At 53.9% G+C, this 15,097-nt stretch overlaps 1 protein-coding gene across 2 annotated transcripts; it reads right to left on the bottom strand.

Annotated features, from left to right (window-relative positions):
* Nucleotides 1-6,257: 6,257 nt before the first annotated feature.
* TAL1 (TAL bHLH transcription factor 1, erythroid differentiation factor) lies at nt 6,258-15,091 on the bottom strand. 2 transcript variants are annotated; one of them, XM_029948631.1, is made up of 3 exons: nt 15,022-15,091; nt 13,606-13,700; nt 6,258-9,709 (listed from the first exon to the last, which is right to left on the bottom strand). In XM_029948631.1, the coding sequence occupies exons 2-3, from the start codon at nt 13,667-13,669 to the stop codon at nt 9,255-9,257; spliced, it is 519 nt and encodes a 172-aa protein (XP_029804491.1). In that variant the 5' UTR covers nt 13,670-13,700; nt 15,022-15,091; the 3' UTR covers nt 6,258-9,254. The 2 variants fall into 2 exon arrangements, with proteins under 2 accessions (XP_029804491.1, XP_029804490.1); XM_029948630.1 differs by lacking the exon at nt 15,022-15,091 and adding an exon at nt 14,551-14,975.
* Nucleotides 15,092-15,097: the final 6 nt, after the last annotated feature.

The following is a 15,097-nucleotide window of genomic DNA, read 5'->3' as shown; positions in this document are numbered from 1 at the left end:
CAACCAAGCAGATGTGGACCCTGAAGGGGCCTGTGGGCAACCCTGCCCCCCCTCGAAAACTAAGCACGCCAGGCACCCACCACCCCGTCCTGCCAGCCCCTTCAGCCTTTCCTTGCATTGCCCCACATAATCTGCTGAGACCGCCAAACAGCCAAATGGAGGCAGAAAAGCAGACAAGCCCTGAATGATGACTCCTGGGGTCTTGGAGACCTGTCATTAGGCAGGTCAAATCTTAGCATCCTGGACCAGGGCAGCCACTTTAGAGAGCTGCTTTAGAACAGTGCCATTGCCAGACAGCAGAAACACAGCTTCCCAGGACTTTAAGTCCTGAGCCTGGTCAGGCAGGTAGCCGGCAGCAGAGATCTGAGGTCCCAGGCGGTCCCAGACAAGATTGCCTGGGGGCTTGGGGCTGGGAGTGCCTGTGTCTGTCTGGATCCCACCTATTCAGGGGTAATGGAGAGGGGCGTGAGAGTGATTGGGAAGCCCGATAGCCCATTGAAAGCACAGTACCCTGGGGACTGCTGGAGAGAGGGGAGGAGCACAAGGGAAGGAACCAAGGCCAGCCTGTGTGGGAACGGCCAGAGGGCAGAAGGCCCAGCCTCCCGAGATCCTGCAAAGCCTGGGACCCAGGAGCACCACAGGTCCCAGGCTGCAGAGGGTAAGCTGGGAAGGGCGAAGGACCCTGGGCTCCCAGGTCGCAGCTGGCTGAGCTGTCACCAGGCATGGGGTGGGAAAGAGTTTTTCACCCTGGTCCCGTAGGTCCACTGGGTCTTAGAAAGGCAGGGGTCTTTCGAGGGGCCTAGTTATGGGATGGCAAGGGGGTGGGGTTGCCTAGGGAGAGGGGACATTATCTTCAAACCACCATCTGCATCAGTGAGACTGAGTCAGGAGACATCAGTCTCCCCATATCAGGGAGCTCACAGAATAACATAACCAAACCTCCCTTCTCACAATGTAGTGGGGAGCCCTCTGATTTCCACGCCAAGTAGTCCCATCCTGATGGCCCGGGACTGGGCGGTGCCTCTCTGCAATGATCCCAGCCTGTATTCAGGGTTTCACCTTGCAGTGGGGTGAGCGATCTGGCTCCCCAAACAGCCAGGGTCAGAATTCCAGCTGGGCTTCTCTCTTGGCCTCTTGACCTTAGGCAAATCATTTAACCTTTCTGACCTCTGTGTTTCCTCATCTGTAAAACAGGAGTGACTGTCCTCTTGCACTGGGTTGTTGGGAGGAGTCCGAGGGAGACAGCAGAGTCAAAAGCCTAGCCCCTTGCTATAAACTGTAGACCCTGGGCACAGGTGGGTGAGGCTAAACTTCAGTGACCCACTTCCTCTTCCTAAGCTTCCCAGGTCTGGGGCTGGCATCCCTCTGCCTCTCTCTGAAAATCTGCTCTTTCCTGGGGGGTTGGCGTTTCAACAGATCTAAATTTATGTTAATTCAAAGTAAACAAACTTAGGGGCGCCTGGGTGGCTCAGTCAGTTAAGCATCCAGCTTCGGCTCGGGTCATGATCTCACAGTTCGTGGGTTTGAGCCCCGCATCGGGCTCTGTGCTGACAGCTAGCTCAGAGCCTGGACCGTGCTTCAGATTCTGTATCTCCTGCTCTCTCTGACCCTCCCCTGCTCGCACTGTCTCTGTCTCTCAAAAATAAATTAAAACCATAAAAAAAATTTTTAACAAAGTAAACAAACTTAAAAATGCAGTTACGCTGTCACAGTGGTCTCATTTTGAGGGCTGGATAGTTGCATGTGCTTAGTGGCTATCATATTGGGCCGGGTAGAACATGTCCATCATCAGACAGCGCGGCCTAAAGGCATGAGACCACTCCAGGTGGGGAGTTAAGAGATCTGGGTTCTAGTTCCAACTTATCTCCTAGCTCATGCTGTTTAAATAAGTCCCTTTGCCTCCCAGAGCCTCAGTTTCCCCATCTGTGCCACCTATCCCACACTGTGCCAGGCAGAGCAGTCAGTGCTTGATGAGGACCTTTCCACTGAATCTATCACCCCACTGCCTTGGATCAGGCGGACAGGGAGACAGGTGGGTGGGTGGACCCCTGCTGGTGTGGAGACACAGGGACTCACCTACCCACCCTCAGGCTCCGGCTGCTCCAGAAAATACCCTGGAGTCCAAAACTTGTCAGGCAAGCCTCCCTGAGACTCAGGGCCTCAGACAATTGTCTGCAGGTTAGCAAAGCCAGAGCCTGAAGAGCAGGCCCTACAGAGGGCCAGCATGTACCTTTCCATAGGCTTATACAGGCCTGAGAAGCCGAAAGACCCCAACCTCATCCCTCTTGAAGCAGGCAGGGCCTTGGGGAGGAGGCAGCCTCATGGAAGGCAGTCTGGAGGGAAGGGGAAGGGAGGGGAGGGGAGGGGAGGAGTGGAGTGGAGAGTCAGAAATGCGCTATCAGCACTGGCCGTCCTCCCCACTTCCTCTCTTGAACGGATCACATCCTGTTATTGTGTGGACAGAGAAGGCCAGGAGCTGGGGAGGGAGGCAGGGCCCAGACCAAGTGAGTGGCAAGAGAAAGGAGGAGCCTGAGGGAATGTCACGGTGGGCATCAGGTAGCTCTAGCAGCCCAGCCCTGCCCGGCCCCAGGGGGCCTGGGCAGGAGTAGGGCACTCAGGAGGGAGGAGCGGCATCCCAGAAGCAACTTGCATCTGGCATTAAGAGAAGATGCTAGGGGCCCCTGGGTGGCTCAGTCAGTTAAGCCTCCGACTTCGGCTCAGGTCAGATCTCACATTCGTGGGTTCAAGCCCCGCGTCGGGCTCTGTGCTGACAGCTAGCTCAGAGCTTGGAGCCTGCTTCCAGTTCTGTGCCTCCTTCTTTCTCTGCCCCTCCCCCTCTCATGCTCTGTCTCTCTCTGTATCAAACATAAATAAAACATTAAAAAAAAAGAGAGAAGATGCTAGAGCTCAGGACAGGCTGTGCCTCCCTGCGAAGGCACCTGGAAGTCAGGAAATGATACCTTCTTCAGGAAGCCTTCTCCAGCCTCCTCCCCAGGCCCTTTTCAATTCAGTAAACATTTACCCAGGGCCTCAGGGGCCAGAGCCAGACCTCCCACTCCACAGCCTCAGGGCCTCTCTCTCTCTCTCTCTCTCTCTCTCTCTCTCTCTCTCTCTCACACACACACACACACACACACACACACACACACACACACAGCACTTCCCTCTGGGGTTATAATGCTCTGGATCTGTTCCCCTCCACCTTGCTTCCATCCATCCTTCAGCCTCGGAGCCCCCTTCGGACAAGGGGACAGGGAAAGTCCCTTGCTGGTCCCCCAGCATCGCCCAGCATGAAGTGGGTCCCGAGGAATTCCTACTGCTGTGAATGATTAATGTTCTCACTTCCCTCTGCCCTCTTTCTCTCTTCTGCCGTTCTCAGGCATGGCCCTGTCCCAAACCCATTTCAAGCAATCAGAATGGCTCTCTATAAAACACAAGCACTTTATATAGATTATTTTGAAGTCCCATGAAAGCCCTGTAAGAGGGTACTTAACATCTTCACTTAACAGATGAGGAAATTGAAGCTCAGAAAGGGTAAGCGATTTACCCAAAGTCACACAGCAGTACAACCAGTGGTAGTCTTAAAACTTCAACCCAGATAAGTCTGACCCCAAGGCCAGACGCCTTCTGTGGCCCACAAAGGGCCTCCCTTTCTGTCTTTCTTGCTCAGTCCCACCCATGTCCTGGCCTCTCCCTTCCTGAACTGACACCACATTGCCTGTCCTTACCGCCTGTCCTCAAGCTGAGCCTGTTGCTGTAGGCGAGCCCTCCGGTGGCCCCACCGATTGCTCCTGTCCTGGGCAGATTGCTGGCTAAGCGGAGCTGCTACCTCCTCCAGCACAGCACAGGCCTGTATGCTCTAAGAACACCAGCTACTTAGGGACTATTTCTTCTAGCTCATTTGAAGGGCAGTGAACACTGGCTCTCTGGACTCAAACCTGAATTCAAATCCTGAGTAACTTCCGTAAAACCCCATCCCCTCTCTTGGCCTCATTTCCTTCTCTGGACAACAACTCCTTTCCTTACTCTGACTCATGACGGCCCAGCACTATGGCCTGTCCTCAACGCCTTGGTCAGATGTGCTGGCCTGGCTCACACGGACCTTAGGGCCAGAGGGAGCACCGTTAGTTGTTTTGCACAAAGAGAAGGGGGCGTGGGCAGCACAAGGGGGCAGGGCTGCTGTGAGCACAGGGATAAACAGCCTCCTGATCTTCATCAGCCACACCTCACCCCACCCAGGTCCAGTATGATAAGCAGACCGCTGGGGCCCCAAGAAAGCTCACACACGGCCTCACCACCAACAGAAGCAGCCCCAGGGGCAGAGCTGTCCAGCTGCCCCAGCCCGGAACAGTGGTTTTGCAGGGGAGGGGGGATGGAAATTGCAGGAGGCGTCTTTGCTGGACTCAACACTGAGGAGTTTCCATACCTGGGAACCTCTTCATTCAGTCAGTATTGAAAGGATCCCATGCCAGGTTGGCCACAGGGCACCAGAGGCCAAGAGACAAATCAGGCATGATCTCGCCCTTGGGGAGCTCATGTTTGGGGAAGCAGACAAGTGAGCACAGAGGGGAAGAAGGCCCCATAGAATCAGGACAGAATCCTGGGTGCTGGGGACAAGTTAGCCAGATGAAAGGAAGATGGAAGCAGATGATAGATAGAAACAAAAAGTGTAAAACCAAATGGTTAAAAACAAAATGGCAGCTGGGCAACAGAAAGGAGAGTACAATAGGAGCAGAGAAAGCAAACAGCGGAATGGTGAGAACACGGTCTCTTCCCTGAGGTGGGCAGAGGGGTGTCCTGGGAGGCAGGAAGTCTAGTCTTGCCCTGCCTGCTACTATTGTCACTGTCCATGGGATGTGTGGCCCTGGGAAGACTCGTCTCCTCTCTGGGCCTCTGTCTTCCTGTGTCTTCTGTGTGGCCACAGAGTCAGGTCCTCCTCACCTCTCTGGAAGTGGAGTCCCTGCCCTCTCCTGGGAAATGGGTGCTCCTCCCTTCCCATTCTTCTCCTCCCCAGATGCCATTCTCACCAGAGCCTCAGCTTTCGCTGTGTTGGTCTTGGCCACCACTTCCTCCACCCCAAATCCCAGTTACCATAGCTTCTGAAATGTCACTCTCCTGCTTGCACACCCCTATGTCTCTCTCCCCCATCCCCTTTCCCACCACCCAATGCCCCCTTCTGCCCTAGGACTAAATCTCCTCATCCTATCTGCCCAAGGGCCTCCTTGCCCTGGGCCAGGGAGATGTACACTTGGAGTCTTCTAAAAGCTCAGAAGCTTCCCTACAGCCCAGAGCTCAACCCTCGAGCTCTGCCCCGCCTTGCCCTGCTAACTCCCTAGGATAGGGGCAGCCAAGATCAAAGCCTGGCGAGATGAGCAAGGCTGACCCCCAAAGGAGCCAGAGCTATCCAGGGGCTGTCGAGTTCCCTTCTGGGCACATCTTTTCTCCCTACTACTAACCACCTTCTATTGTGTTGTATCTCTACTATATGGACACCATAATCGACATATTTAATATGCTTGTGTGTGTCTGTGTGCTTACTGTCTCCCTGCTAGAATTCAAGCAAATCAAGAACAGGGATCTTGGTTTTCTTCACTACTGGATCTCCAGTACCTAGAATAATTCCTGGCCCACTATAGGGGCTCAAAAAAATGCTGTTAAGTGAATGAAAAAAAAGGATTGGTGCTCCATTGGAAATGCTAACCCACTGAGGTCCCTAAAGTCCCAAGAGTCCGTATGCAGAGCCCTCTCTGCCCGCCAAGCCCAGAGTCCCCGTCTGTCTCCCAAGCCTCCCCTCGCCGATCACTTCTCCCAAAGCCTCAGCCTGTCCCTGAGCCTACGTGAGACCTGTACCTCCCAATCCTCAAGAGTCAGGTATTCGAGCTGCAGCCTCTCTGGAGTCATCAGGGTATCTGGGACCATCCTCTGGTGAGACCTTAATCTGTCCTGAACTTACTAGGAAAGCCACCACCCTGGCCATGGAGACTGAACCCAGCACACAGAGGGGCCGCCTTCAGGGTGGCCCTGTGCCACAAGTGTGGGTGCACAGTGCTCAGAAGAGGCCTCATCTGTGAGGCCTGGGAAAAGGAAAAGAATGGAACCCCTAAGGAGCTTCAGGGTAGGTAGGGGGCAGGATCCCACCCTGAGGGGATAGCTGAGTCCTGGAGGTCCCTCCATTCCCAGGGAGACAGACTCTTGTCAGGCCCTTCCTTTTAAGGTCCCAACTCTCAGGCCTGGGGGCGCAAGGTCCAAGTACAGAGTACAGGCCCCTTTGTAAAACTTTTATTTAGAAATCTTCCCAATATATCCTTATATATATACACACATCATCACCACAAGGGTTTTGTCGCTAAAGAGTCACGCCCACAGTGTTGGCCTCCGGGCTGTACAAAGGTCAAGGTACCCGGAGCGGTTACTCCCCTTCTGCAGAAAACTGCAGAGACCAACGCAACTCATCACGTACAGTACAACATTGACGGAAAGTGCTGGGCCCGCCCACAGGGACAATGCACTATGTACAGGGGCAGGGGGCAAGCCTTCAGTGGGGGCCGCGTACCATCGGAATCACGAGTACGAGACCAGACCACCCCCAAAGGCCGAGATAGGTATCGGCTGACTACAGACGCTGTGCCCTTTGTTCTGTTTTCGGAATAGGATAAAGGTTGTACCATCTTGTCATTTGCCACCACCCATAAAAGCATGTGAATTTTCCTGAAAAGATGGGAATCCCTCTGGTCATTACAATCATCTGTGTTCTCCACACTTTTTTTTTTCCCTTTGCAGAGATATGATTCTTGGAATGTTGCCATTTCTTCACAGGTGAGGAGGCCAAGGAAGAAGAAGGGTATGCTGGGTGGGGGAGGGGGGTGGTTGGACAGGAAAATAAAGATTTTGGATCTTCTGTAGGTCCTGCAAAGACATGAAGCTTTGCCATTCCTGTTTGGGAATGCTGAATTATGTTTTACATGCTCTGCCCAGATCTTTGTCCATTCTTACTCCTGTGCCTTCCCATGGAAGGAGACACAAATGAGGTCAATCGGAAGAAACGAGGACAATCAGGATAAGTCAGGCAAAAGTGGACTGGAACCTACACTATGCAAATGCTATGTAGTCAGGCAGGCTGGCCCACTGCTCAGGCCCTGGACTCAGGGTGAGGAACCCCACTGCAGGGGTGATATGGAGGGCAAAGAGTTCTTTCCGGTCTCAAAATGCTTCTACTTTCATGATTCCACTTGGTCTACACCAGAGCCCTAGGAGACTGGCCAAGCCAGAGTATTTATGAGATACTGACATTGAGAGAGGTAACTTCCATGCCTGAGAGAAGAGGAAGCCAGAAGCTTGAGTTCCTGATAGAATGTGTGATTATCTCCTAAATCCTCTCCACTCATCCTTACTGTGGCCACTTTTCACTCCCAAGTCAAATTAATCCCCCAGGAAGCCAATACAGCCTTAGGAGGACAGGTGTTCAATCTTTATACAGATGGGGTTCCTCACAGGGGCTTCTACTATCGGAAAGAAACCAATCCTGATGTTCCTCAAAATATGATGCTGGAGGTATGAAACTCACAAACTGGACCCCACAACTTAAGAGGGAGGGAAGGGAACAGGGATCATGCCATCTGCATTCAGCTGTGCTCAAGGTCCTTCACCACGAGGGATTGTTTTCCCTCTAACCCCAAAGGCAGAGCCTGGTGGGAGATGGCTGTGGTAACTTGCGGGTACAATGACAGGTATATAGGACTTGTGTGGAGTTTGTTCCCTGGGCTTCGAATGCATGTCACAGGCAGGCCTGGCCTTAAGAAAACCATGTCCCACCATCTGGACTGACACAAGAGGTCAACAAGGGGAAATGGTCCACTCTACAAAAAAATTCTTCACTTTACAAAAGGACTTGCAGTAGTAATTCTTAAAAGATGAAAGATAAGGGTTTGATTTACAAAACTTTCATGTACAACTTTTGGAGGGGGGCACGCATATTGCAGTAAGCCAGCCTCCCGTACACACCCGAGGTGATCGAAAGCTGTATGATCGGGGAGTGTTGAAGATGCTGCTGTGATTGTGCATATGTCCAGGTCTCAGCCAGGGCCTGGTCTCTGAATGTCCCATGCCCCTGAAGGGGGCTGGAGCCTGGGTCCTATCCAGATCTCAAGATCCCACCCATAACTGAAGTCAAGCAAAAATCCCAAATGGCAGAAATTCGTAGGACAGGCTTTGTGTCCAACTGAGTTCAGAACACAGACTAGACCATCAGCAAGTAGACCTGGTGCAAAAAGATCCCCCTGAGCATCTGCGAGGACACACAGATGGGCCTGTGCATCACTCTCAGCACAAACACATGCCCATCGGCACACTGGCACTTGCTCACTGTACACAGTGATGGGGAGCTGAGACTACAGGCAGGAAGCTCTGAGATGCCACCAGAATTTAAACCCATAGCTCCACATAGCTCTTGCTCAATTTCACTCTAACCACTTTTCCTCTCTCTGCATTCATGTGAGGCCCAACTGGCCATGCTCCCAGCTACAGACTTGGTCCCCACAGCCACAAGGATTAGGAAGGCAAGTCTCCGTGGGGAGAAAGCAGAGCTTTGATTCCCCGGGGCAAGAGTATGGGCTATTGGGTTTTCTGACCCTCTGGCCCAGTTAGTCAGGAGCAGGCTGTCCACTGGCCATCTTCTTCAACCAGGCCCTGAAGAAGGCATCTCAAGGCTTGTGACTCTCTGCAGCCACTGGCAAGCTGGGTGGACCAACCTGGGCCTGGGTGAAGACAGGGCTCACCCAGAAATGGGCAGCTACCGGGTACCTACGTATTTGGACTGAATGGCCACACAAGCCACTCCAGCCAGCTTGGGAGGGGCCGAAGGCAAGGCAGAGGATGCTGGGTGCCTAGGTGAGAGCCAACAACCCCAAGTCTCGGCAAAGACAGGGGCCCCAAGCTCCAGGCCAAAAGCAGTGCCAGTTGAGCTCTTTACTTAAGAAGACTTAGGGATTTGGGGGAGGGGAAGACCGTGCCGTCTTCACAAAAAGTACCTACCACTTTGCTCCATTTTTCTGTTCTACCACTGAGTCAGGAAACCGGAAAGCCAGCCCCAGGCAGAGGGCACTTAGGACTTCCCAAAGTTCAGATGCCAAGGAAAGCTCATCAAGTCCACTGCCCTGCTTCAGAGCAGCCCAATCCTCACCCCACCTGCCCTGAAGCCCACGGTCCCAGCGGCCTGAGGTTGCCCTCCTCGCTGGCCCTGAGACGCCCCGGCCTCATCACCGAGGACCTGCTCCGTCGGCGGCCGGCAGCATGGCAGGATGGAGGCTGCGGGCCGTGTGCTTGAGTGCCGGCTCTTCCGTGTAGCTGTCCGGGCTGGCGGCCCCGTCCAGCGAACTGCCGCAGCTGGAATTGGGGGACAGCACGTCCTGCAGGAGGTCATCTGGAGGCGCACTGCCCCCGCCCCCACTGCCTCCTCCACCAGCCCCCACCACAGGGTCCTTGCCAGACTTGGCCCGTTGGGTACCCTCCTCCTCCTGGTCATTGAGCAGCTTGGCCAGGAAGTTGATGTACTTCATGGCCAAGCGGAGGATCTCATTCTTGCTGAGCTTCTTGTCTGGGGGATGAGTGGGGATCAGCTTGCGAAGTTCAGCAAAGGCCCCGTTCACATTCTGCTGCCGCCACCGTTCTCGGCTGTTGGTAAAGATGCGTCGCACGACTTTGGTGTGAGGACCTGGAGGTAGGGAGGACAGGAGTGAAAACAGTGAGATGGAGGTGCCCCAAGGCACCTTCTCCTGTAGGGAAGAAGAGAAACAAGCCATTGGAAAACTGGGGAGACCCAGAACGCCTTCTTACCTTTTACTTAGAAAACTCCTACTCTGCTTTCGAAGCCTAGTTCATCTGTTTTCTCCTCTCTGAGGATTTCCCTCAACCCCATGGGACAGACCTTACCAACCATCTCAGCCCTCCAAACGCCCGATCTCCATCACTTTTGATCATTATTGTACATGTCTATGCTTGTCACCCTGTCTGGGCTGCCATTTGTCATCCATTCATTCATCCATTCATTCATCATGCCAAGAGGCACATGACACACCACACTAGTCAGAAAGACAAACTCTGGAGTCAGGCTTTCTGGGTTGAATTCCTGACTATTACTCATTAGAGAGTGACTCTGGGCAAGTTACTTAAACTTCCCATGCTTTCGTTTTGTCATCTCTATAATAGAGATAATACTAGTAACATCTATAAAATGGAGAAATACTAGATTGTCACATGGATCTAACAATTAACACAGGTAAAGTCCTTAAGACAATACCTGTCTCAGATGAAGCATTTAATAAATGTCAGCTATTATCATACTCCCATCAGTTATTTACTAAAAACCAGGCACTAAGGAATATGGTCAACAAAACAGACAGGGTCCCTGCCTCACAGAACTTCCATTTTAATGATGATGACAGATGATGAACAAGTAGCAAACAAATGAACAGGAGGCCGAATGTAATAAAACATGGAAAGGAGCCACTACATTTAGCTGAGGTAGTTGGGGATGGCACACTGGAGAAGGTGACATCTAGAATTTAAGGCTGAAGAAGAGCCAGCCAGCCAAAGGAAGAGAAGAGGGAACAGTATGTGCAAAGGCCCTGAGCTGGAAAATGGCTGCAGCCAGCCTGGCTAATCAGTAAGGGCGTGATCAGAGTAGGCTGGGCCCAGACCCCATAAGTCTCTGCGGGAAGGGTGGGACTTTATATTAAGGGTAATGGAAACCGGCAGAGCAGGGGCTTGGTAAATGTTTGCTGACTGAGCATGCTGGCAGGAGGGGGAATGCAGTAGAGAGCATAAACAAGAGGGAAAAGGACCCACTCTGAGGGCTCTCTCCCCCAGGAGAGGGTGGAGAGACAGCCACACACAGGCACTGCCTGAGGCTCTGAGCAGAGATCTGTGGGCTGCCTCGGGTCTCTCCATGTCTACAAGGCACTGATTACAGACTAGATCAATTTCAGACTATATTCATGTACTAAGACTTGTGGAGCAGTGGCAGACACCAGCGTGCATGTACTGAGCACCTAAGGTGTTCAAAGCACTGCACAAAATGTCCAATGCCAGGGTGCCTGGGTGGCTCAGTCGGTTAAGCCTCCGACTTCGGCTCAGGTCAGATCTCACGTTTGTGGGTTCGAGCCCCGCATCAGGCTCTGTGCTGACAGCTAGCTCAGAACCTGGAGCCTGCTTCCTGTTCTGTTTCCTTCTCTCTCTCTGCCCCTCCCTCTCTCATGCTGTCTCTCTTTGTATCAAAATAAATAAAACATTAAAAAAAATGTCCAATGCCTAAAGCCATAGAAAACAGGAGAGGGCCCTGCAAATGCTCCTGAGCTCATGGGCTGAGGTGGCCGCTTTCCTCCCCAACACCGAGGCACACAGCCAGGTTCCCAGCAGTCATCAGGAAACTCTGTGCACTGAAGGAACTCCCAGGCCTGGGATAGTTGTCTGCCCTCTTCGATGAGCCCTAGAACCAGAGCTCAAAATGAGGAAACTTGGGTAGGGGAGACTAGGAGAGGAAGGGTCAAGGCATCACCTAAGACCCGGTGCTCATTTCACTGAGACTGAGGCTGGGACAGCTCCTCCGTGCCAGCACTTCTAGCTCCCTCATCTTTCTCTCTCTTACATGCACGTGCACACACACCTGCACAAGTGTACACACCTGACCATATACACACACACCATATTTTCTCAAGGAGGATCACTCAGCCCCTGCCCACTGTGCCTCAAAAGCTGACTTTCTAAACGCCAGCAGGCCCCAGCCTAGCTGACTCTTTGCCAAAGGCCAGACCCACGCTGGGAAAAACACGCACAGGTGCTGGCAGTCCTACCCTGGGCTGCTGCAGAGGAAATAACTCCATGTTCTTTGGCCCCCAGGCTAGACAGAGGTGTGTCCCTCAGCTGTGACATAGGGTCCCTCAGCTGCTCCATGCCTAAAGCTAGCTGATCTTGAGGGAGCCCCTAAGTGGGGAGAGGGCATTATAAGTGCTGTCAGAGCTATAGCTAGACAGAACTCCAGAAGGAGCACCTACCCCGAGCCAGGCCCTAAAAACACCTTACTCCATTGTACTCTTTCAGCAATCTGTAAGCTATTACTCTCCCCACTTTACAAATGAGGAAACTGAGGACAAGGAAAGTACAGAAGTAGGAATCCACATCAAGTCCCAACTTTACACCTTATGTTGCTTACATGTTTATGGACTCCTTCTGGTTAAATCTTTGACTTCAAAGTCTCATGGACAGATTCTGCACCCCCACACACCTCCATTTCTGTCTGTTCCTCTCTGGCACCTTACCAGAGAGCCTCCCACCCCTCCACGTCTTCCTCTTCACCGAGTCTGTCCATCCCTCTGCGTACTCTGCCTCTCCATGGCCAGGCACTGAGTAGGTGCTCAGTAAACATTAATGACGTTTATGAGTAATAGTTTCCCTATGCTTCCGCACTCCTCCCAAATCCTCACCCCCTTGCCTCTCTCCTCCTTCTATGCCTGATTCTCGGTGCTTCTACCCTCTGCAGAAAATGGCTTTTCCTTGGGGAATTTGGAGACTGGTCCTGCCTACTTCCTGTTTGGTATACCCACCTCCCCTCTCTAACTTAAAACAGCACTGACAACCCATTACCCTTTCCTCTTGGACCTACATCCCATATCCCAGGCTGGTCAGGTCTTATGAGGTCTATTCCTTTTCCAGACTCTAGGCTCCCTCCCCTCCAGAGCATCACAGAGGACTCCTCTCCAGAAGCTCCAGCTCAATACATATCCCTCCTGCTGGCTCCTTGAACAAACCCAGTGTAGCTCCGAGGTCTCAGGTGCCCTTCCAACCCAGAGCCCAGGGCCCCATCCAAGCTGAAGCACTGGCGGGGAGCCCCAGGAATTTGCTCCAAGTCCTGGGCTCTGAAGAGCCTGCTCTCCTGCCCCCTGGTGTTGGGTCCCATCTACTACATCAGATCAACCCTGGGAAGAGAGAGGGGATACTCCAAATTTCCCCTTCATCCAACCCCTTCTCCCAAGTTCAGCGCCAAAGACTACTCAGGTGGTTCACCATAGCAATGCCAAGGGCCTTCTCGGGGAATCTATGATTCAGGAAGGGAACTCCAGTTCTCAGCTCTGGATGTGAACAGGGGATGAGATGGCCCCACAATATAGAGATCTAGGACAAGGCCCTTAAATGTGCAATTCCAGGCAGAGAGCAGACTCCAGACTCCAAAAAGGACTCGGGAGGTGCACGAAATCCCTGAGGGGCAATGGGGTGGCTCCACGTGTTCTGCCCTCCCCCTGCAATTCTGGCCAGGCATAGGAATGGAGCTACAGTGGGGACTACAACTGACTCCAGAGGTTTGGGCTAACTGCCACAGCATGTCTTTGCCGCCATTTCCCTCTTCCCAGGACCATGAGGGTGGCCCCCCAGCCCTACCCACGACTTCCCCTAGTCCCAGGTCAGTTGCAGGATGAGGACTCTGGCGGACTACGGTTCCAAGGCAGCTGGCCCAGCTATGTGAGACACCTACAGGGCAGTCCCCGAGGATCCCACCTTCAGGGGGCTCTAATTAGCATGAGGGGGCACTACAAAGGTGGAGGCAGGGAGACTCACCATCAGTAATCTCCATCTCATAAGGGGAGGGCCTCCTCTTCACTCGATTGTTGGTCGAAAACATAGGGAAGGCATCTGGCTCCCCAAAGAAGCCACTGTGGGAGGGAGCAGGCAGATCACAGATCGAATGTTAGGTGGAGGGGAGAAAGGCTCCTCAACCATCCTCCCCACATGTTCTTGAGCGCCTCCCCTTGGGAACACAAGGGCAAACCTGCTCCCTTCACACCTGAGTTTGGAATAGGAGCATCACCCACACACCCAAACACACTCACAGAATGATCCCACGCTCTCTCCTTGGTGAGACAAGCAAGGGGAGGAGGGGCTGCGCTCCCACACACCCCTCCCCCCCCACACACACAATCAAGTGAACACATGGAACAAATGCAATAATGAACACATACACAACCCACAGCAGGCAAACGTCTTTTTCCGGATACAAGCACAGGATCCCCAGACACCTCCCCTCCCAAGCAGGTGTGGCCTTCATACCTTGTGCTGTGCAACTCCGGCCCCTCAGAGGGCACACCATCCCTTTCCCGCAATCACCCCACCTTCACCGGCAGCCCCATAGGGCCTGCCGGCATTCAACAGAAAGGAAACCTTGACTCACCACTGTTTATGCGCCCCCAGCCCCACCCATCACCCACTCTGCACTCTCCATAGCTTCTTTCTCAGGGTCTCCCAGACTCAATAACTCCCACATTATCAACCCCTGCCCCACCTTCCTGTCTGCGCACCAACTCTACCTCTATCTCCCCACCATCTCAGTGGCCCCAGCAGGGAAATGGACACCCTCACACAGACAGGGCAGTACAGGTCCCCCAGCCCGCCCGGCCCGACAGAGGGGCAGAGGGGCTCAGGAGGGGAGGGAGGGATCCACTCCCCAGGACCCGCCCAGGAGCAGTTTCCGAGGAAGGAGCCCTCTGGCAACCACGTATCTCTTACCTGTCCACTGAGGGCTGCAGCTTCCAGAAGAATGTCACATCGCAGCGCATTCAGACACATTCTTACCCGATACTCACACTCAAGCGACTCCCTTCAGGCCACTCGCCACCACGCACTCACACACCACCACCATCCAGCGCGGCAAGCGCGCTTCTGCTCACTGCCGGCCACATGCCTGCCCTCCCGAAGGCGTGGACCCCTCGTGGGCTCACGCACACCCACGCACGCGCACACGCGCGGAACACCCCACCCTCGGCCCAGCGCACACGCATACTCCCACAGAGGACCCCCGTCTCGCTCGCGCACGGGCCCCAGCCAGCAGGCTTTTCCGCCCTCGGGTCTACGACTCCCCTGCTCTTCCTGCGCTCCCGCCGCTCAGCGCGGTCGCTCCGAGGGGCACCAGGGGCGCCCGGGCAGGGTGCTTCCCGGGGGCCGCCCACCCACCCCGTCCCCTCCCGCCGCAGCCCTGACCTTCCGAGCGAGGCCAGCGGCTGGCTGAGGCTGTAGAGTAGTGCGCGGCCGGGGGCGGCGGGGGCCGCCAGCGCGG

This window comes from Suricata suricatta, chromosome 8, assembly GCF_006229205.1.
Source record: "Suricata suricatta isolate VVHF042 chromosome 8, meerkat_22Aug2017_6uvM2_HiC, whole genome shotgun sequence".
In the NCBI taxonomy this organism is placed as follows: Eukaryota; Metazoa; Chordata; class Mammalia; order Carnivora; family Herpestidae; genus Suricata; species Suricata suricatta.
This window is presented reverse-complemented; position numbering and strand designations above follow the sequence as displayed.